The 24,287-nt window shown below is 40.7% G+C and overlaps 1 protein-coding gene across 2 annotated transcripts; it reads right to left on the bottom strand.

Annotated features, from left to right (window-relative positions):
* Positions 1 to 14,915: 14,915 nt before the first annotated feature.
* On the bottom strand, positions 14,916 to 23,730 carry ERI1 (exoribonuclease 1). Of its 2 annotated transcripts, none has more exons than XM_063156569.1 (7): positions 23,625 to 23,730; positions 22,769 to 22,944; positions 21,219 to 21,429; positions 19,813 to 19,896; positions 19,029 to 19,138; positions 17,926 to 18,040; positions 14,916 to 16,362 (listed from the first exon to the last, which is right to left on the bottom strand). In XM_063156569.1, exons 1-7 carry the CDS (start codon positions 23,697 to 23,699, stop codon positions 16,120 to 16,122), a joined length of 1,014 nt encoding a protein of 337 aa, XP_063012639.1. In that variant the 5' UTR covers positions 23,700 to 23,730; the 3' UTR covers positions 14,916 to 16,119. The 2 variants fall into 2 exon arrangements, with proteins under 2 accessions (XP_063012639.1, XP_063012640.1); XM_063156570.1 differs by having other exon boundaries at positions 22,769 to 22,939; positions 23,625 to 23,725.
* Positions 23,731 to 24,287: the final 557 nt, after the last annotated feature.

Below are 24,287 nucleotides of genomic sequence, written 5' to 3'. Positions count from 1 at the left end.
GTGTGGAGGGAGGAGATCTGCATCTCTGCTGGGGCTTCCTCGGAGTCTCCTTTTTGCCAGTTTGGAGCATTTGACCTGGTGTCCATTCACACCTCAATATTTGCGAAAGGATTAAAAATTTTTAAAAACTAAAATAAAACAAATCCAAAGCCAGTGAAAATGTGGTGGATAAAGACACATGTCCCTCTGGGTTGAAGCTTTACTGTCTGTGATATTGGAGTTATTTTCAGAGCTATTTTCACCAGAGCAGTAAGAGGAACGTCTGTCAAGAAAGGAATTTTTTCCCCAAGGACCCATTTTCCTGACTGCAGTGTAGCCAGTTTTGTAGGTGTGTTCACTCCACCCAGGCTTTTCAGGTTCTTCCAGAGCTGTTTTCTGCTGAGGCATTTGAAAAGGTGATGTGTAGGAGAGACAGGATGAGCAAGAGCTTGTTGGAGGACCAGGTAAGATGAGCACTGTGTGTGTTTGGGAACTGTTTCTGTGTTTTGGAAGAGGCCCCACGTTTACGTGTTCAATGGAGTGCCCGCAGAGGTTTGAGTTGGTGCTTGCTATTGAATGTCCCAGCCCTTTCTCATGGGCTGAGGGGGAGGTTCGTAGCAGCTGCAACACTCAGAGTTGGCTGGCCAAGCCCCCAGCTCTCAAGTACCCTGAACATATCTCCAGCTCCAGGGATGCCACCCAGCTGCTCTATCCTGCCCCAACAGCTGTCTGAGCTCTCACACAGAGCATGGCAGCCCTGTGGTGGGACAGTGGTCCCAACCACATGGATATGCTGCTTGGCATTCAGTTCTCCAGCCCTGCTGGTCAACTTGACCTCTAGGCGAAGGCATGCTGCTGTCTTGGAGGTGAGCAGCTGGCTCTAGTGCAGACATGCACTTGTGGATCACTTTTGTAAACAGGGATGTTTAACAGTTTTTCCCAAGAATTGTCTACTTTTCATACATTTGTTTGCACACCTCTGGTAGCCTCAATCAGAGTATGAACCATGATGATGTATAATTTCCCAGGAATAAGGAGTTTTAGAATGAAGTTTTAAAGATTTTCAGTATTCAGCCCGGTCTACCTGTTGCATTTAAAAATAAATAAATATATCGTGACTTCTAGTATGCTTTGTGTATCTTGTTAGAGAAAAAAAAATTCTTGTCCAGAGAAATTTTTTTCACTTGTCCAAACATTTGATAACACCTGAACAAAACATGGGCTTCTTGTCTCCCAGGTATATGTGTAGCACAGGTGTTCTTATTACTGGGATCTGTGGTCTCCATCTGATAACCTGGAAGCATTGGAGGGAATTTTGTTGTGGGAATGATCATTTGGCTTTGGTACACTGTCAGGGAGAGTGATCTTAAAAGCATGTGAAAATAGAGCTGCACACTGGAGCATGTGCCATTTCCTGGGGCAGTGTCTGGGTGGATGGAGTGTGGTAGGAGAGCAGAAATATGGGAGTGCTCAGCTGTAAGCAAAGCCAAGTGATGTTCAGTTAAACTCTTCTGTAGTTCAAGGTCTGAGGAAACACCCTTTGTGCTTTGTCTGGTAGTTAGATTGCTTCTTGGGAAATTACTGGATTTTTCATGTGTTTGGTGGATTTTTCCTGGTATCATGTGCTAGCGGACAGTTGGTGCTCTGATGGGGCATGCAGTCTCTATTCGTTGCCAGGAAAGCTCCTAAAGGGAGGCTTACACAGCGCTGTGCAAGAGCTGTCCAGAGCTGTCCTGGACCCCCCCAGGAGTACCTCAGAGCCAGAGAGTCATCAGGAAGGGCTGGCAGAAACCTTCTGTCCAAGCTATACAATCACAAAACAAATTCATCCTCAGCTGAGTGTTGATGAGGGTCTGCAGGGCAAAATACTCTAGGAAAGCATGAACTTTTTGTTGTTTCTCAGTCAGAATACACTTCATTCCTCCATCAAAGGAAATGCAATTGCAGGAAAAAAAAAATTTAGAGACTACAAGAAAATGGACCGGCATTACATCAGTTGCAGTGCAAAGGACCAAACCAGGCCAAAACTAACCTCACAGATGTTGCAAAAGCAGGGGAAAAATCAAGGAGGAAGACACAACTTGGAGGGGAAGGTATGAAGGGCATGGCATGGAGACTTAAAATAAAATCTTTCCCAAAGTCAAAGCCATCAAAAGCAGGCCATATGCCATCAAGTGCAGGCACATGCACCAAAGCTTGCCAAAATTGATCCCCATTGAAATCACAATATTTGGTTTCCCTTCCTGAATGGAAATGAATTTTTGTTTCCCTTCCCGAAAGGAAATTATTTCGTTTCCCTTCCCAAATGAAAATTATTTCCTTTCCCTTCCCGAATGGATATTATTTGGTGATTATTAGTTGGTGAGCCCGGTGTGATTCTGACATGATCCTGTGGTGGTTTGGGAAAAAGGACTTAAATATTAAGCAATGCGATCCCAAGGTGATTCAGGAAGATTACTGCAGACCTAAGAGAAATTAGAAGTCAGGCAGACCAAGAGTCTGAGAGCCTAAAAATCCAGATGAGCTATAGCCAGGCAGACCAGAGAGCCTAGAAGTCAGGACAAGGTATGAGATACCACGCCCAAGAAGAAGAGTGCTGGATATGAGGAGTGGACACTATGCACTTTGCTTATTTGGTGCATCGGAACAAGCCCCGTGCCCCCTGACAAGGTGTGGCTGCAGTCCAGAGGGGGCCCAGGATGTGCAGAGTTCCCCTGGAATGGCAGTGTGTGTGCAGCAGGACACAATGGGAAATAACATATGGTTTGCTAAGTTGCTACTACATGAGCACTGGAACAAAAGCAACATGGAGCCATGAGAGGCAGAGTCAGAGCTGCACAGAAAATATGTAAGAGAAGCCCTCTAAAACTGTATAGTGGCCATCTCCACAGTAACCCGATGTGATTGGGGATTGGGCTGTTGGGAGAAGTGCAGCCAGAGATGGAGCCCAGCGTAGCACTGAGAGCAGCAGTGGAGGCTGCCTGGTCCGGACCTGACAGATTTCCACACCTGGAGTACAGGTGAGGCGCTGGGGACACAATGGGAAAGAACATATCAAGTGAAGAATTGATTGTTTCATCTACATGGAAAACAGAGCAGGGCAACAGAGGCTTACAGTCACCAACTAATACAACAAAAAACTGTAAAAGGAAGAAGAGAATTATTAAAACAGCACTGTGAGCTGGAGACAGAGTAGCTCTGTCATTCAGCATGGTGTATTTGTTTGCTGATAAAACATGTGCATTTTGTTTGTGAATTGCAGCTATTAATCTTTGATTAGGCATAAGTGTAAAAGTTTTCATTCCATTAGCATAAGTACACTCAACAGATACTGGATCAATGTTGTTCAAGTTCCGTAGCTATTGATAAAATTATGTAACTGTTGATTTGTTACTATCCTAATGTATAGCCTTTAGCTTATTCTTGTGAGTTGCATATGAAGTTGAACAGCTGTTGATATTGTCAATATTCTAGAAGTGTAAGTATAAGAGTTTCTGATAGTATGTAATGTAAGTTCGAGTAATGAATCAAGGTCAGTGCACAGACCCATTCCAGAGTTCAATAGAAATTACACAAAAAATGATTGTACTGGGTTTACTGTCTTTTGCAAAGGGCATTGCAAAAGATAGTAAACACAACATTAGTTTATGAAAAGCCTTAGGTTAATATTATAGACTGTGAAAAGCAAAACTAAATCAGAACTTAGAAATGTGTGTTCTTGCTGTGACATGCTGCCTGAACATTTGTCTACTGTTAGTCTTAAGTGAGATATGCAAATATGTTATAATATCAATTTACTCGAACATATCTTTCTAGAGATGCTGCAACTTTGTAATTAAAAGAGAAGGGGGAATTGTGGAGGGATAGAATGTAAGAAAATAAAGATAGTGCAGAAGGCAGTCTCACACCTGAGGAGCTGCAGCTGTACTAATCACCAAAGATTAGAAACAATCCTGCCCTTAACAGGCCACAGCTGTGTCCAATAATGATGACTGCTATAGAAGAGTGGGCTAGCTGGGTGAGGAGAGAATCGCAGTTTTTTGGTTATGCTGTGAGGAGAAATGGAGTTTGTTGGATGTACTGTGAAGGAGTCAATGCAGTGCGGAGCTGCCCATGAGAAATGACCCAGAGGTTATGGGAACTTTCACAATTAGATGACAACAACCTCAGACTTTGGGGAAGATTTTTTTTCTTCTTTTTTGAAGTATCCAAACTATGTCACTCCTATCTTCCCCACCAAGTTTTGCAATCCTGTCTTCCTACTTGATTTTTTCTGTTGCTTTTGCAAGATCTGTGAGCTTAGTTTTGGCCTCGTTTTGTCCTTTCCAATGTAGCTCATTTCCTCACAGACCATTTTTTAAAGGGACTAAACCTCCTGAATTTCAGAGTTTTTTGGGTTTTTTCAAATTCATTTCCTTTGATGGTATCTCCATTCCAGTGTGTTTGTAAGTCCTCCTTTTCTGTTTTGTCCTTCGGTGGGGATCAATTTTGCCAAGCTTTGCTGCATGTGCCTGCGCTTGATGGCATCTGGCCTGCCTTTTGATGGCTTTAAGTTTGGGAATTTTTTTTTTTTTTAAGTATCCATACCATGTCTTTCATATCTTCCCCTTCTAGTTGTGTCTTTGTCCTTGACTTTTTCCTCTGCTTTTGCAACATCTGTGAGCTTAATTTTGACCTGGTTTAGTCATAGGTTACTTGAAAGTAATCAAAATTCATGGCACATCATGAAGTCCAGGGATATGTACTAAAGCTTGCCCCATTGATCCCCATTGAAATTGCAAGATTTCATTTTCCTTCCGAAATGAACATTTTATTTTCATTATTTCCTTATCTTTATTTTCCACTTTCAAATATACTATTTTTTTACTTTTGACGGGAACTTGCTTTGTCATGCTAAATTTATTTCACTTCATGTTGTGAAAACTTTCCTGTTGTCTACAAGGTTATATTCTATTTATTAGAAGTGCCCTTCTAATTCCCACTTTAGAAATTTTATTTCCTACATAACCACTACTGAACTGAATGCGTGGATTATTTGTACAAAGATTTTGGATTTAAATTTGTTACAGTTAACATATATATAACTCATCGTAGAACTCTTTTCCTAAGTGCATCTCACACTTGACCTTGTTCACTGCTCAAGGCTAAAATAGAGAAATACTGATATATTTTCAGTTCCATTAAGAGTGATTCTGAAAAGCAACCTTTTATGAAGTTTAAATGTCTGCATCATCATTCATTGGAACACTCATTGAGTCAATATAAGCACTTTGCATTATTTGAAACATCTGCATTTCATCCTTTTTAAAAAGGAAATTTTTTTCTTATAAAGAGTACGCTGTATTTCAAAGCCATTATATATTAAAACAAAAACCACACTAATGTGATTTACATTGAGAAGAAAGCCCCAAACCCTAAATGAGTCACGCAGAATATTTTTAAAGCCTTTTAGAATAAGTTTTTAAACTAATGTTTCACTTAAAGGGCTGATAAAACTTAACAATAACATGAACCATCCTGTTGTTACCAGAGTTTGTTTCCATTGTTAAGGCAATGGCCTAGTTCCTTCAACTAGCAACAGTAACAACTCCACACATTATTCTAGACAAAGTAATATGAATCGCTTGCTCAGTTAGGTGAAAAAAATGGTCTGATTTTACCAAATAGAGACTGCAAATCCAGTGGTACCTAGGTACAATGGTGACCCATTGGGTAGAAGTAATTCCATAAAAATTGTTTATTTGGGGAAGACAAGGATGGAGGTGAGGGGGGATCAAGATCAATCAACAAGAAACAAGACCAGCAAAATGTAGAGAAGTCAGGGAATGAAAGAGACCTGACACACGTAGCCAAGCTACTGGTCATTAGGTTTTTCTGGCTCATCTTGTTCATGCAGATGAATGCTCTGTGTGTGTCTGCAATGGCTGGCTGTCCCTGCAGTACGTGTGTGCCCACTGGGAACCAGCCTGGCTGGAGACTGCCTGCAAACACAGAGAAGCTGCCACCTTGCATCCAGCAAGGTTCACTGGATTCAGCTACCATCAAAACAAGCCTTATTATTTTAATTCTGAACTGGCTAACATTAACTTCTTTAATTCTGTGGGATCAATTCACACTTCTTCTACCTCTTAATATGAGGAAAAATCAAATTAGATGATCATATGATCCATTGGTTCTTGTATATCTTTCATGTTATTTTTCTGCCTCACCAGTTTACCAGAGAAATATTTAGCAATTATTTGGTTATTTAAACACACTAGGATAGCTATAAGATCATTTAAAAAGGGAAATAAAAATGTGAATTTTCAAGACATTTAAAACAAATGGATGTAAGCCCTACCCTATGCTGTATCTATTAGGCTTGAACAATCAGGACAGAACAAGGTTTGAATTGATTGTAATCTGTAACACAGAGCTATCAATTCCATCTGCCAATAATAAATGATGGCAAATCATTCTGCTCAAATAACACACCACTATACTCGAATATGTCAATACATTTTGAAGCAAGCAGTTTCCTTTTGGAACCTCTACAAGAAATTTCACAGTTAATTCCATTTTGTATATCAGTGCAGCCCCATACTTTCTGAAACAAATATATGCCTATCAACTTCAAAACAATGTTCATGGAAATATATGAGAATATAATGAATTGTGAGAGTTTTTAGATTGAATTTTGTTTGAGTGTTCTGTGCTATAGGCCAGCTTCTATTGATTACTCTTTTTAATTTACTCAGACAGCACTTTTTATCACAACAGGATGAGAATGCCCAACAGCCAAGAGAGCATAAAAAGAAACATTCCAAGCATTCTGCATCAAACTTAGCAAGTCTACTTTTATTATTTATTGGGTTTGTCTGGTTGGTTGGTTTAGTTTTTTAAACTTTTTTCATTTTTTTGCTAGGTCAATTTAAATTGGTAGCTCTACCAGTACTGATGGAACAGACAAGTTTTTACAAAGTGCTCACAGAAGGATATTTTAACTACACTAATATTTACCCTCAAAAAAAACAAAAATAAAAAACAAACAACCAAAAAACCTTTACAGATGAGAAAGTGAAATAGTCACACATTTTTCAGTAAAATCATATCCTAATTTGGTACAATGCAAGTCCTGAATTAAGGTACCTGAAAAAAGCATATACATAAATAAAAATAAAAGATACCTTTAAAGTCTAGCAGACCAGCCATCTCATGCAGGCAAAATTCTACTTAAAAAACACTTAGAAAGTTTGGAGATGAAGGCTAAAGATGAGGCAAGATGGATTTAACATAAAAAAAAAAAACTCATTAAAACCCTCAGTCTATAGATAATTTTTCAAGTGATGAGACACACATTATTATCTTACAATGTGCGCAGCATCTTTTGATGTACATGTGAAAACTCATCTAGAAGTGATGGAATCAATAAAGTTTGGCAAAGTTTTTCAAGAAATACAAATATATAATTGTACATGATATAAAAACAGAGAGTTCACTATACAATATCGCAAGGATGTTTAAGGAAGAAGCAAATGGGAGACACATAATCCAAATTTTGTTGAAGGGAAATATGCACATAAGTTTTTCCAACGAATTAAACATTGTTAAAACTCATCAATCAAGCAGAGGTACTGTATCATTTAGAAGTTTAAAATTCTAGGTCTTATTTAGAAATGTATTCAGATCTGGATTCACATTCTTTACTCACAGAAAGACTTTTACTGAATTAGAAGGAAGATTAATTTTTGACCTAGCCTGCAATCATGGCACTTGAATAACTTCTCAATGAACTGTATGTCTGGTTCACCTGTACTCAGTTGTAGAACCTGAGTCCTTGCAAGTTCTTCAAGACAGAAGATATATCTAATTCACTGGCTTTATTTTGGAAGGAAAAAACATATATTTGCCTAAGAGAAATTTAAAAATGTCACAGAAACTTCACATTGATAAAAGACAGAGAATAGATGACATTGGATGTTCAATACGACAAGTTTTTTCTGTAATAGCCACTGCTCATTTAGGAGTGCTATATAATTTGAAATTAATGCATCAGACTTGGGTATAATACAGTCCTTTTGTAACCTGTCTCCCTTGACACAGATCTAAGCAGGTATATATTTAAAGGCTTCTTATTTTTTAATAAAGTTGAACAGACCAAATATGATGTGCTAGGGTGCTACTTCAGGATTTGCAATAATAAAATGTCAAAGAACAAGCTGCAAGCTGTATTTTTTTCTTGAGATACTCAAATAATTAATTTTATGCTGGCATATACTGTAATTAGAAATAGCTCTGTGCATCATGATTAAACTAATAGCTATGGAAACCAAAGCAGACTAGAAGAAGTGTAAAAGGAGAATAGTGAAGAAGCCAATCATAAAATTCCTTTAATCAGTTTATTTTTAATCTTTCTTGAAATGCAAATTGGAATACTTAGGGTGAATACTACTTTCTTACTCTTTTTTAACCTTTGTATGTTTGGAAAGAACAGTATTCTTTCCAAACTACTTCCTATGTATTAGATTTTTTCACTCCAGAACTTCTCTACCCACACAATCTTAGGTGTTGAAAGCACACAATTTTTAAAGAACCTTTCTGTACTAAATAATTCTATCAATTTATCCTTTTTTGAAATGAGAACTCCATGTTTTCAACAGCTAAAAATCTCCATGGTGCCCTACCCCCTTAGCTATTCCGACAGCCATCCACTGAACATGTTCCAGTTTAGCAGCCTCCTGATGGGTGTGGGGGAAGGATGGATGCATCTCTGAGCCATTCTCACCTGATGCAATCTCGAGTACTGAATGAGGGGGGAAAATCACTTCCCTTGCTATGCAGGCTGCACATACTGTGGCCACCAAGCAGGCAGACAGCCTTTGTGCCACAGCGCTGACTCATGTTTAAATTCTCACTCAGCCTCGGGTCATTTCTGAAAGAGCTGATTCGTGGCGAGTCACTCACCAGCCAATGCTGTTGGCATGGGGTTATGCCAGCCCAGGTATAACTCAGCAGCCTGTTCTTAACAAATTCCACCAGGTACCTTATAGTCAGATTAGCTGAGGTCCCTTTGAATGCTATCCCTGTGTATAGCCCAGTGTACAGGCTGACTCGCTCTGCCGCCCATTTTGCTGTCATTCACAAACAAAAGGGCACTTTTCCTGCCATCATCCAGGTCAGTGATGAAATCGTTAAGTAATATTTGCACCAGAATCAGCCTCTGAAGTGCAGCCACTCCTTAGACATCATGCTGTACACCTCTGTCCTTTGAGACTTACAATGGAGCTGCCTTCTCACCTGTGTTCTGGCCACTAGTCCCTAATGGTTTAAGAAACCATGTCAAAATACTTGGCTTAGTCAAGGTAAACAAGATTGTTTACCTCTTGTACCCTTGTCTAGAGACAGGTGCCTCATTACAGAATGCAATCAGGTTAGTCAGACATGGTTTGTCCTCTGTAAAGCTAGGATGGCTTTACGAATCACATTATTTACCTTGCTGTGCCTAATAATGGCTTCCAGAAAGATTTTTTTCATAATCTTCCCAGGAACTGAGATGAGACTGTGCTCTGTACAGCTCTTTGAATGTCTTTCCTTTCCCTTTTGAAAGTGGGCATATTAATTAGCTTTCTCCAGTTACTGAAGGCCTCTCATAATCACCACAATCTTTAAAGAAGGACAAGAAATAGCAATATTGGATGCACATCCTGCAGTCTCAGTCTGCTAATATGAACACTTACCTCAGTCTTCCTCTCACATAGTCAGCATTCCTCACCCCCAGACTTTCCCAGGAGGCACAGAGGTCTGGGAGGCTAGTGACCTGAGGCCCAAAGATATCACTTTAAGGTTTTCAAAATGGAAAAACAGCAGGTGTACTAGCTATATTACATATGAGCAAACTGTACCTGCCTTCAGACAGGGACAGTTTATGACACTCAATATTTGGTCATTGTTGTGTCAATATTTGGTACATTATTGGGCCATTAATGTAAGACAACTGTTCAAAAAGTACACTTTTCTCAGAAGATAACTGTGGAAGGGGATCTGGTCCAAGCCATTCTCTGGGCTGTGGCAAAGGATGAATAAACATTTAAGATATCATGCTTAATATCTGTACTTTCAGACAGACTTATTAAACAGTTTCCTAGTATGTAAGACCTGACATTGACCTGGTCAGAAAGTACTTAATTGTTGATCAGTATCATGCTTTGAAATGGAAAAATACTAGAGATCAAAGTAAAACCTTTTCTCCCCATTGCCCAAATAATAAAAAAGCAGATAAATCTTACACTTCTAACTCTCTTTTCAAGAAAACACTTGGTCTAATAAGTTCAGTTTCATCATTCTCATTTAAGTGTTTTCCTGGCCTACTCCTTTTGCTGCCTCTCAACACCAGTGCAAATATTCATAAAACAAAATATGAAGAGCAACACTTTGAAGGACTTAGACCATTTTTCCCCTGCTACTTCCCCTGCCTGGAGTTTTTGCTTCAAAATGTGCTTCCAACTATTTTATTTCCTCTACTGCCTAGGCTCCAACATTTTTTAAAGGATGAAAATCTAGAAGAATCAGCAACAGAATCTCACCAACACTCATCAGACTAGTATCACTTGGGTGATAAAAACTGTCATTATAATCATCTTTAAATTCAACATTTGAGTCCTGCATGGTGCCTACATTCACCAATTTTTGCTGCATTTGAAGTCACAGCTTCCTCAGTAGAGACCTTCATCACAGAGGTAATAATTTCTTCGGAACCTTGGGAAAAAACAGTTACCAACATAAACTGGATTTAGTTTTGCAACTGTATTTTTACAGCTGGAAGAGAAGAAAATGCAAAAGTCCATGCCTACAAAAATATCCTGACTAGCCACATCCCATGACCTATACAAGTTTTACACTGAAAGATGAGGAAAATCTCAAATTACTATCTTTACTATGTTATTGAAATAATTATAGTTTTAAAAATCAGCTGGAAAAATTTTCCTCTCAGAATACTGGGATTCTGTCAAAAAATCTGAGTGATTCTGGGGGAGAAGAGCAAATGAAAAAGGCTTCAGTAAAATGAATTAGTATTCAGGATAAAGAAATAATATCTACCTAGGATACCTGTGATATTTTACTGGTTTTGTTAATAAAAGCCAGGAGTTCTCAATGCATAAGTCATCAGCAAAGTATTTGCAGTATTATCAATATTTTTCCTATTCCAGTATCAGTCCCTTCATTCATTTATGCTACTATCATCCTTTTTTTTTTCCCATGCTAATAATTTCAATGGTTGCACTAGCTTTCTCATACAGTATCAAAGCACATCTGACAATACTCTAATCAGTTTCACTGCTAGCAATAGGATTCTCACAGAACACAAAATTACTCAGGATGAGTAATACAAAGATGAGATTACAAAGAGGGTTTGGGGTTTTTTTCACAGTGGAGAGAATTCTTCTTTTCAAAGATCACCAAAACATTGCACATTTCACAAGCAACAATAAGCCTTCTTCAACATGCTCCCTTTACCCTCCTTTCTGCCCGTATATTTTATTTTCTTTGGCAGAAAACTGATTACTGCAACTTTGTTGGGCCACTGTCTACCCAGCTGTGAAGCAAGCACTGGGCTGATTCCTGAAGCAATCACCTTCCAGGACTGTGTGTTTTGCCAGTTGTATTGGGATTATGCGGTGAGGTTTTGTAACAGGGGATGGGGACTACAGGGAGACTTCCCTGAGAAGCTGATAGAAGTTTCGGCTTTGTCCACTGGAAGCACTGTTTTTCACTTGAACTGTATTCATCTGTGAACCGAAACAGCTCTTATCAATCATAAAAAAAAAAAAAAAAAAAAGTAAAAAAAAGGCTGTGATTATGACGAGGCAGTGACTTGAATCAAGATCGACCATTCTGACTTCAAGAAATTCCTGTCTGAGATTAGGAGCGGAGTTGTCTTCTGTGCCCGACTGCATCAAACCTTAAATTATCCTCCAGCTCTCCACCTGCAGGAGGCTGCGGGAAAAACAGTCTCCCTCCACTCCTCAAGGAAAAAGGATTTCCACCTCTTTAAGAACAAATGACGTAATCCCTGCTTTTCCCTCTTTTTTTGGGGGGGTGGAGCCCTGTTTTGTTCCGTTTTTGCATGGAACAGAGATAATTACCACGCGGTTTGAGAGCAGGCCCCCGGTGCCAGCAGAGCCCTGCTGTGATGGCGTTCGCAGGGGTCTTAGGATGAGGGAAGAGACGAGAATGTTGACTCCATGTTTCAGAAGGCTTGATTTATTATTTTAGGATATATTTTATATTGAAACTATACTAAAAGAATAGAAGAAAGGTGTTACATGGCTTTGCAAGGGTTCCTCAGGGTGAGAGAGATAGACGAGAATCTTGCTTCATGATCAGAAGGCTGGATTTATTAATTTATGATATATAATACATTACTACTATACTAAAAGGAATAGAGAGAAAAGTTCAGAAGCTGCTAAGCTAAGAATAGAATAGGAATAGAATAAAAATAGTTCTGTGTCCAAGCGGAAAACAAGGACAACTCCCCTGTGAGTGGTCAGCAAACCCAAACACTCACAGAAGACCAATCACAGCTGCACCTGTTGCATTCCACAGCAGCAGAGAACCATTGTTTACATTCTCTTCCTGGGGCCTCAGCTTCCCAGAAGAGGAAAAATCCTAAAGAAAGGATTTTTATGAAAAAATGTCGGTGACAGAAAGTATTTCATCAGAAGGCTAGCTAAGAATAGAAAAGGAATGATAACAAAGGCTTGTGACTGACCGAGTCCGTCCAGACAGCTGGACTGTGATTGGCCATTAATTAGAAACAACCACATGAGACCAATCACAGCTGCACCTGTTGCACTCCACATCAGCAGATAGTCATTGCTTACATTTTGTTCCTGAGGCCTCTCAGCTTCTCAGGAGGAAAATTCCTAAGGAAAGGATTTTTCATAAAACACGTCTGTGACACCGCACACCCCCGGCGCTGCGGGGGGACAGAGCAGCGCCCCCTGCCGGCCGCGCTCTGCACCCGCGCCTCCAGCCCGACATCGCCGCTACAGCGGCACCGCGGGGAAACGCTCCCGCGGGTTTGCGCCCTGCTCTTGCTTGGGTTTCTCTATTTTTATTTTTCCTTTTCTTTCCTCTCTTTTCCTTTTTGGTATGTCTTTTTAATAGCTGGCAATCAATGTCTGCATGCTTTTTTTCTGCATAAAAAAGAGATTGGATTGTTTTTGACATAGTTGTCAATTATTTTTTCCAGCATGGGAAGACTCCTGTAATAAATTAAAATATTCATTACAGCAGATGCTCCAGCAAGCTTCTTTAGATGAACAAATGAGATCAACCTGAAAAAAACACTGTTTGGCTGAATATGAGCATCACTAGTAAAACCACCAAACTCTTCTCTTCCCCTGTGGTATGAAGTAGCCAGGAAAATTTATTTCAATACCGAGTGTTGTGAACTAGTCGCATGCATAGGATTTAAGCCATCCATCCATGGCAATGTTGCTGGTCTACTGGAGAAGACAAATCATGAGCTGAGCTGCTGCAGACCCCCAAGACTGTTGACATCATCTCATGCTATACAGATCAAATTCAGTACCTGACGTATTTGAAAATATTAAATTATTTTAATAAGTTTGTTTTCATTTCAAACAAATCAGCAAACATTGTTAAAATTCACTTCATCTCAAAATCACAGAATCAAATACTCTGTGAAAATACTTACACCTTACAGTTTGACATTAATCCAACAGATAAAATAGTATCTGGAATGATTCTACTGATTTCTGCAGCTCACTGATAGAAAACATCCCAACCTACTCAAACAGTAAACAGAAAACAGTTATGATTTAACCCTTATCTCAAAATATCTTTTTGAAGTTACTTAGCAAAAATAAACAACTCTGTACGTAAAATAAATGATGTACAATTACAACAGCTCTTATACAACCTGTAGTATAATCTGTAAAAAAAAAAAAGTTTCTCATTTGTTGCCATTATATTGCAAAGGTTCCATATTACAGAGTTTTGTACCTCCTTGATGTTTCTCATAGGCATCTCCTCTAAGCACTGACTTTCTTCTTCTCACAGCAGCCAACTGACTCCAGCTTCCCTCAACCAACCAATCCACTCTTTTATAACACTCTTCTTATTGGCTACAGCTGCGGCCTGTTCCTAACCTCGAGTAATTGGCTCAGCTGCAACTTCTTAAGGGGCAACACTACTTTCTATACTACCTTTATTTTCTTATATTGTATCCCCCTACACTCATTTGACTGTGAGCCTGGTTCCAAACCTGTAAATAAAGATCAGTGATAAAGTCTCTGGCTGCCACCATGCCCAGAGGGGATCTGCTGAACTGGACTCAATTTTGTCACAGAAACTTGCACAACTGTAACTCAGACACAAAAAAAAAGTAAATTACCACGGTACTTCAGAAAAAGAGGATACTACAGTCACTACAGTGAAAAGCATGTATATAAGAATTTGTACGAAATACGGGCTGACAGATAAATGGCATTTTAGGAGAAGGCGTATCAGAGATTTGTATTTTACCTTATGAAAATCCATCAAGTAGGGCTACAAAAGGAAAAACAACTATAAAGTTCAACAAAGTTCTCTACAAGAGAGCAACTATCTGCTTTCATGCAAAAAAACCCCCAAACAAACAAAAAGCCCAAACTTTCAGGGGAAAAAAAAAAAAACCACCAAAAACCATAATTCTGAAGTAGTTATGACTGTCCAAATTTGTGACTCAAGAAAGAGATCATATGAAGCAACTGAGAATTGACTAATACTTCTCCCTCCTGCATGAATTTTTCACAGTTCCATTGATGCAGTTTAACAGTCAGAAGAGCAAAGCAGGGCTGGGAGGAGTTGGATTAGTCAAACAGTCAGTGTTCTTAACAAAGTTGATTAATTGGTTATTTTGTGGCCTGAATGTAGGTGGTAAAAAGGGTGAATTGTAATACAGGGATGGCAAATTTTATTTTTTTTTCAAACCAAGAGCAACCAAAATACATTATTTCACTTTTCAGAACAACCATTCTAATGCAAAGTTGATCACATTAATGGTGCACTTTGTAACAGTCCTCAGAGACAAAGCAAATTAGCACTTTGGCCTCTTTTGAATATCATCTTATCTGAGGCCTGGGGAGTAAGCAGAAGTTGCTAGTAATTAACTGTGGCCTTTACCAATAAAATCACATTAATCCTCCAATGCTAGATTTTGTAATAAAAAAATTTTGCTCCATGGTGGCAGAAGCACAAGAAGATACCAAAAATAGCAGAACATGTCTTTAGCCATGAATGAGAAGCTTCTTGTTTTGTTTTATGTAATAATCACAGAGCGTGAAATTTTGATAACTTGGCATGTTTTGAACTTACTTTTTACTTCACTCATTTTTAAGTGCAAATGGCTGATGGTGTTTAAAAACAACATTCAATAAAGGGCAGCTTTGCAGGAATAGATGGGATCCTTAAAGTGGAAATCTAAAGAAACAATAGAAAAATACCATCATTCTACACTAATGAAATTTTTATTCAACACTCAGATCTTCCATTTGATGGGGAAGCAGACAAACATGTCCCTTAAAGAAGAACCTCAAACAACAGAGTACTCCTCTACTGCTTTAGAACTGATGAATGCACACCAATTTCTCCTAGACTTTGTAAAAAATAAAAAAAAAAGTTAGGAACCCTTAGCAGAGTGCCTCATCAGGAAGGGCCAGCCCAACCACTGCTCTTTCAGTTCTTCCAGGAATGGCTTATTTGTGTGCAATGAATAAGCAGATAGATGCTGGATACCATTGGAGTACATCACAGTGAACAAATACTGCCCACAGGCTGGGGTGGCACAGCAGCACACAGGCCCAATCCCTCTTAGCAGGTGCTCAAATTACACCTTCTGAAAAGCTTAACACTTTGTCTGGATTCCAGATATCAACCTCACTGCTAGCAGAAATCACCAGTACAAAAAGAAATTGCTGTAATAGGCTTCAAAGGACAAACAGCTTCCATGCTCCTCTTTATTTCAACAGAGATGATTAGTTAAGGTGCTTTAGGATTCTGCACGGCAGACAAGCTGGCAGAGGTGCCCATTTAACAAGCTCTGGAGTCTTTAGCGGGTATGTGAGGGCAGCCCCCGGGGCAGAGCCCTGATCTCTGCTAGTTTCTGTAGCGGGGCATCTGTGGAGCAGGGGCTCCCTCTAAGGGGCCTGAGGAGGAGACTGTCATCAGCTGTCCACCGTGAATTCTCTCATTCACCCGCAGGTCACAGCCATCCTGCAGCATCCTTATGGCGATCCTTGCAATGTTTTTAGAGTCATCAAGTCCGCTGTGAGGTCTCCCATCATAACTCATGCCCAGATTTTCAAGCATGATTGTCAGCTTGGTCTGATTCCTAGGAACCTGATGGAGAAAGTGAGTAACATTCAAGGATTAGGTTGGTACTAAGTCTTTTTAATCTAACAGGGGGCAGTAGAAACATATGCAGATTTTAAGCCTACTTAAGTCACAAATGACTTTCATGTTGCCTTCTGTCAGATCACTTACCATTTAACTTCAAAGCACCTTGGTGAGACAGAGACTCTCATTTTTACAGAGGAGAAATAGTAAACAGGATTTTGTCTAGACCTGGGTCAAGAGCCTCTGACCAGCATCAGCCCAAGACACACTTGTGCTGGCAAGGGTGGAAGCTGTGACCTAGACAAGTTTAACTGTCGCAGACATTTTTTCACAGAAATCCTTTCTTTCAGATTTCTGCATCTTCTGGAAGGCAGAGGCCTCAGAAGAGAATGTAAACAATTGTTATCAGCTGCTGTGGAATGCAATAGGATGCACCTGTCATTGGTTCATGTTCCCATGTTTATAATTAAGGGCTAATCACAGGAGCAAGCTGGGGACAGAGTCCCTGGACACAACTTTGTTATAGATTCTTCCTTTCTGTTCTTAGCCTAGCAGCAGCATCTGCAACTTCTCTCTTTATTCTTATTAGTATAGTTATAATGTATTATATATCATATATCAATAAATCCAGCCTTCTGATCAAGAAACAAGATTCTCGTCCGTCTTTCTCTCACCCCCAGCGACCCCATGCAGGGCGCTGTAATATTTAACCATCTTTATGAAAAACAAAAAACAGTGACATTGCAGAGGGAATCTGAGTTTGGCTTTCCTTTTAAATTCTAAGTGATTACAGATGCACCGAGCTCCTGATTCTCACTGACATCAAGCTCCTGAATGCCTTCAGCCTTCACAGGATCTGATCAGCAACACCTACAGCAACCCTGTAATATTTGTCCAGCTCAAAGTAAAGCCCTTCCCTAATTAAATGCCAATCTCTCTTTTATCTAGAGGTTACATTTAGGATGAAAAAACCCTTCAAATGAAGACCATTAGCTAGGCTGAAATCCCTTTCAAAAAAAGTACTTTAGTGTAGGCTGATTGGGAATTTGCTAGAATCTCCAATAACTCATTTTATGGTAGTCTGACAGAAAGCAGCAATAAGGCCCAGCACTGAACTCAGTATTACTTTTCTCTTGACAATTTGATTCCACTGTAGATACATCCTAATCTTTCTCTGCCTCCATTATACTGTCAAAAGTCAAGATTCTATGAGAAATTAGTTTTGTAGTGTATTGCATGAGAACAAGAAAAAATAATCAAAAAATGAAGACAGTCTTTTCAGCTGAACTGCTTGATCAAAGAGGAGCGGTGTAACATTTTTAGACGATCTTTCAAGGAGCACAACCCGATTCTTAAAAGCAAGATTAAAATCAAAATGCAGTAATTATATGATCTTCAGCTAGTGAAGTGAGATCTGCACATGAAACACATTTGAAAATCAGGCACCAGGCAAGTAGTTCAAGTACTATAATTTTATACTACAGAAGTAGAGATGACAAGCCCAACAGGCCACTCTAGACTTTTAAACCAAAACTTCCCGTAAGAGAAACAGCAATTTGTACAAACCTTGTAGAAGTTCCCATATGATTTGCGAATATTGATCCACTTTTTGGCAAAAGAGGGGTATTTGATACGGCTTATACGGCACTGGATGTTCAAAAATTTACTCATATCCCAAGATCTTAGAAAGTCAAAAGAGGAAAACGTTAGTCATATATGATCTTGTGTCCTACATATTGCACTGGTGTAGAACTAGAAGTTGTCTTGTCTCTCTGGTGATCAGTAGAATGAAAACAGTTTAGGAAAAGCTCATTTGCTGTAATCCTGGTAAAGAATTTTTTTATATGAATCTGTTAATCATGGGGAAAAAAATAATGACAGGAGCAAGATTTTTACCAGGATGGTTTCAGGTCCACAAGGGTTAGGACAAAAACCAGCACACCAACTACCACATCAACACTGAAAACTGCCAATAAATCAGATGCTTACACAGCCCTTGGGGAAGCAAGCAACACCTTAAATCTTCCTGATTATTTGGGTATGCATTGATCTCTCTACTTCAGGTAGGTTATTGAAACTAGACTGCACCAAGTTTTATGAGAAACCAGATCTCTATGAAAATATGAGGAAATTATAATCCTATTTATTTAGCAGCTTGCCTTCCTGAAGGGAACCACCCCAACAAGTTTGTAAACTGCAAGCTAAAGTAAAGCTTTTTTTCCCCATCTCTTCTAGTTGTCTATGCAGTCTCACCTATACAACAGATATTTTAATGCACCTGTTTTCCTTAAGGAATTTCACTGAGGGGATTCCTCTGGAGGGGAATTCCAGAGACCCAGTAATATAACCAGTCTTGCATCAGTTTGCTTTAGCATTTCCTTTTTTTAATTCACTGTTGCTTCCAAAGATAGCAATGTAATTATAGGTTAAAAATTAAAAATTGCAGAGTGTTATTTTCAGGTATTATGTGCTAGATATAAATGGAGAATTACAGCAGCTGTAATTCATTTTGAATAGTTCAGTTCAGCTTTACCAATTTTAACAGAAGCTTCAATTAAAATAAAACCAGCAAAATGGCAGTGTCCTGATCCATCTTTAGCAATGCTTTCACAAATATTAAACGTGGTTTTGCAGTTTTAGATTGTGCTGAAGGCTGCATAAGGACATACCCATCAGTCAACATGGAATAGCTGTACTTTGTTCCCAGTTCTCGTTGTCTCATCCACTCTACGACATTCTGCAGAACTTGAGGAAAAATATCAGCTTTATCAACAATGTCCTAAGGGGAAAAAAAAAAAAACCAAAACAAAACAAAACTAAAACTAAAACCCAACAAAGTAAGGAACATTTTTTCAGAAAAAAATCCCTCAGCATTAGGTGTATCAACTGTATTGGTATATGGGCAATTAAAAACTTGGCTTCATCTACATCTTTACAAAACCAGATTACACCTTAACAAATGACTGGACAGGTTTTTCTAAACTGAAAAAATAGCACCACAAAAGCTCTGCTAAAGAGTTAGCCTCTAATAGCTTCTGTAAAGGTAACAAGGTTAGTCTGTAGTTAAACCTGGATTAAAACCTTTGAGGTTGTTTCCCAGGCTTCTTCTTAAGTCACTTATCACAAGCCATTGCCATCCTAAGACTCTAAACTCTTCAGAGCAAAAATATTAGGAGAGGAACTGATACAATTCAAAAGGTCCTTTGCCCTACTAAAGATTAAATTTCTCCACATTAATTAAAAAGAGAATATTCTTCCCAACAAAATGACCAACTTAGTGAAATCAGCTCTGTGATAATTGGGAGAGGGGAAAAACAAGGATTAAGAGAATAGGCCTTACAGAAAAATAACCATGAAAGACTAGCATTTAAGGTTTCCAGTCTGAACACATCAACAACATATCCCCCCTTTTTTTTTCCTATTTCTTCCTGAAGAAACAAAAGTGCAAATTACCTGGGTTATTCCTGTCAGACTGATGCAGAAGTCTGAAAGCTTGGGATTAATCTCTGGCTTCACATATTGTTGAAAGGTGTCCTCCTGTAACAGGAGAATCAATGGCTCAGCTGCAGCACACTCTGCAGCCTGCAAGGCAATTCTCTGGCTCGCCTGCAGCCCAAAGGCAACAGCAGCTGCTTGTCCTGCTGCAGGCAAAAAGGAATGTGCACCTCCTGAGCCAGCAGGAGCCTCCTGACTGGCCACCATCAGATTCCTAACAGGACAGGTGGCTTTCCAACCAGAACATGGCCTTCCTCTCGGCCAGCAGCCACCAAAGAGTGGGAATGTGGATTTAAGAGGGAAAAAGGACTTTTTTTTCTGCAAAAAAGCAGAGAATTTGGGAAGAGTGAAAGTAATTAAAATTAAGTGAGAGGCATGAGGTTTTTTAGGTGCACCTGCAAATAGGTTCACCTGCAATTCAAGGAAAGCAACCAGCCACACACCTCAGAAGCTGCAGGCAAGTGCCTCTGGATGCCAGCCAGGCAGAGACAAACAAAATCTCACTCTGGGAAACTGAGCAACACAAGAGTGAAGACTGAAGGCAAGTTTCATGGAAAAAAGAAAGCCCCAAATCCCTGCTGTTGTACAAAACCTTTTGGACAAAATAAAAAAACCACTCTAAGAGCCATAAAAACAATCCTGGTAATCTGCACACTCCTTTTCCTGCTGTTAATAATTCTTTATTGTAGCATCACAATCATTACTGGAAATCCTCTTTCCATTAAGAGTTCTTCATAAATGAATCATTAGTCAGAGGTGTGTGCACATCCTCTGTTTCACTGGGTGACTGTTTCAGTTAAGCAGCAGGTAGTTTGTCCTAAAAGAAAGCTGTACTGCAACAGAGCACTTGAGGCTTACCAAATGCCTGTGAAGTATGTTTAAAATCAGGTTACACAGCTGTCAGCCTGTTGGGTACAATGTGGAGACAGCTGAGCCTGCCAAGAAGTGGAGTTCACTCAACCTCACTTTCCAGGCCTCTGCATTAGTGTCTTCTAGACTGTTCACACAGGACCACAGAATTGATCATTTTTGATTATGATGAGTCCCAGAAACAGATTTGTGGGACTTAAAGCAGGAGAAAGAAAGGGCAGGAGGGAACATACATGGACAACTGAGAAATTCATATCAATAGAGGGAGTCAACAGCAGGAGAATGATCTACTTGGATGATCATTTGGAAAATGCTTTCAGAAGAGAAAGTTTTGTTTGTACCTAAGAGGCACAGAGGATAAAGCCTTATGAAAAAAAAAAAAGCATGCTCTTTTTAATGAAGTTCAACATCTACTTAGAAACTAATCTAGACTTTCTGATGCAAACAAGTTACTTCAAAAAACATCAGACCAACACAGCCATTAGATCACTTACTATTTCCAGGGTACGTGTGTTTACCAAGACAACAGGAAATTCAATTATTTCATGAACAAATTCAGGCGGATTTCCTTCTTCACAAGTTGCTTCAAAGTCAACAACACAGATGTAGTCATAGCAGCTGTCTCCACTAATGTGTTCCTTCTGCATCAGCTTCTGTTTCTTATAATAGTTTTTCAATCTCTTTTTCAGTACATCCTTCACTCCTCTAAAGAAATAGGGAAAGTGACAAAGATCACACTCCTGTTTAATTATTTCCTTGCTGTAAAACTGAAGCTATATTTAACATTTGAAAGCTCAACACTTCTTAACCTCATTTTGAACAGCAGCACATGTGAAGTCTGAATTCCACTTTCTCATAGAGAAGTGTTAGCCCCATTATCTACACCACGTTAACCCCACTTCTGGGATAACCCAGAGGCTGTGGCACCCCTCACAGTACAACACCAGAGACAGACTGGGAAGCATGGCACAGAGACACTCTGCAGTCACCTCTGCTTCAGCAAGACTCGGTATCCAAAGCCTTTCCAAAGCTCATGTCTTTGCAGATTTGACCTCTGGCCCTGGAAGAAGTACTGCTTCACCTGTATTCATTCCCCTCTACCTGAAGTGATTCATGCCTGAGGCCCTTCTGCATCAGTGGCATTGTGTGACAACACAGAATCCATCTTCAACGTCCACATCTTAGATTTTTCTAAATTTAAATTTTAAATTCAGCTTGAATAACTCAATTAAAGTATTTGAGATTTCAGTTGTCAGAAAAACCTTCTGGTCAAGATCCTGCTTTTCAAGAGGTATGTGGCTATAAATAAATTCACATGGCAAGATTTTCTCCTCATGAGGCACTAAATTAATTTAACCAACCAACTCCCCAGCACTACTTCCTCATTCCTGCTGCCTACAGAAACAACACACCATTTTTCTCAGCTGACCTTCTACACAATATCTCAATATCTTGCCTGGCCACAGAATTATTAATCTTGAAGGTCATTTCCAGTACAGCAGGAACTACACTATACTCCCTTGCCTCTGCTCCAGTGAACACAAATCCAGCTTATAATACATTCATTTTTTCACATTTTTCTAGTACACATATTCAGAGCAGCAAACTCTCCCTTCTAAAGGTACTTCTCCTCTGCAGTGATTAAATCCTGAGCCCCATCACCAGGGTTTGTAGCAAGTATCAGATCTGTACTGGTACACTAAATAAAAATATGAATGTTCTGAAGCAAGTTGCTGTATGATGAAGGTCTGCAGCAACACCTGAGAACTACAGCAGTTCTTCTTTCCCCCTTGACCAAAAAGTGATGAGAAGTACCTTTCAGCTATGTATTCTTGCATTTCTTTGGGTTGCCAGTTGAGACAGCACACATTAAGCAGTATGCATTAATCCTACAACAAAAAAGCTGCAACAAGATCGCACATAAAACAATCGGTGTCTGGCGCTGAGTCTGCTTTTCACTTTGTGCTGAGTTTTTAAGCTTTAAAAAAATCATCCCTCATGACTCTACTGCTCTCAAAGACAAATCAACATGTTTACAAATCACCTGGTTTCCAGCTTGAACTCTGCGAGTTTACTCCTGAGCTCTTCTCTGGTCATTCTGTTGATATAACCATTGGTTATAGCAATTTCTTTGTAAATCGGATCGCTGAAGTCGTTTGAACTGGCAGCTGAGGTTTTGCCATTAGTTTCTTGATCACTGATCCTACAATGCTGTCTACCCTAGAAAAGAGAGAAATCAGGAAGTCATTTAAGAATTTCAAAACAAGATGCTTGAGCATTTCACAGCTCGTTTTGGCACCAGATCGCAGTAAAGCATCACACTGTTACACTTATGATCAAACTGAGTGAACTAGTTTATATATAGGCAAGAGAATCAATACTGAAGCCTGCTCTGAAACAATGTTTTCCTAAACAGCAACAAACAGAATGAAGAGCTACTAATGCCCATGTCTTGAGCCATGTCGAACAGCAGCGCTTGGAGACAAAACTTGAGTACGCATCCTAATCTCAACAGAAAGAGTTCTCTGGTGCAAACGGGCAAAGCCTTCAGGAGCAGTGAGATTTCTCTCGACGACTGAATTAACCAGAATGCACACGCGGGCCGGTGCCCAATGCGTGCAAGGTAAACAAAGCAGTAAACGAGAGGGAAAACTATGGGCGCTTCCCGGCTCCCGCCCGCTGCTCGCGGCCTTCGTGGGGCCCGCACACGGCGCGGCAGCGGCGGCGCCCCCCGGGAGGGCGAGCAATGGGCGGGGCAGGGCCGGGCGGGCCGAGGCCCGAGGCGGGCGGGCGGGCAGCCGGGCCCCCTGGGCGAGCGGGCGCGGGGCCGCGGCCTCGGGCCGGCTCGGCTCGGCTCGGCTCGGCCCGGCCACACCGCCCCCGCCGCCCCGCGCACTCACCGGCGGGCGTGCTGCAGGAGCAGCCACGGCCTCGTCCCGGGCGGCCTGCGGGCGGTTCTCCTTCTGCTCCTCCATGGCGGCGGCGGCGGGAACCGCGGCGGGGACGGCAGCTTGTCGGAGGCGGGAGAGCGCGGAGCCCGCCCCTGGGCGGAGCAGCGGCCCCGTGAGAGCCGAGCAGCTGCGGCCGCGGCTCCCGGCGTTCCCGTGTGGCACCAAACGCTGCGGTGGGCCGGTGCCACGCGTGCCCGGCCGCCTCAGCCCCGCTGCCCCGGCAGCCCTCGGCCCTGCCCCTCTGCAGCAGCACCGCCACCTCCTGCGCCCGCCTCAGCCCGCCAGGGCTGCCGCCCTGCAGTGCCCCCCGGGGTTTGGGGTCACGGCAGCTCGCTGGAGGCGCTCTCCGTGTTACGGGAAACACACACTGGGCAGACACCTCATTTATGCCTCCGTCCTCCTTCGCGTGGCATTTTCATAATCTCCTGTGATTTTGCAGAGAGCACCCGAAACACGGATCTAGGACACCCGTGGTGTGTTGGGTGCCAGGTCACAGGCACGAGAAGGATGCAGTTGATCCCCAGCCCCTTCCTGCCAGGGAATTTGCCGTGCCTGCTGTTCCCCATATCCCTTAATCCACAGTCAACAAGCAGGGTGAGGTGGGCGGCACAA

This window comes from Melospiza melodia, chromosome 5 (genome assembly GCF_035770615.1).
Source record: "Melospiza melodia melodia isolate bMelMel2 chromosome 5, bMelMel2.pri, whole genome shotgun sequence".
Classification (NCBI taxonomy): domain Eukaryota; kingdom Metazoa; phylum Chordata; class Aves; order Passeriformes; family Passerellidae; genus Melospiza; species Melospiza melodia.
Note: the sequence above shows the minus strand (reverse complement) of the source record. Positions and strands in the feature narration are given on the sequence as shown.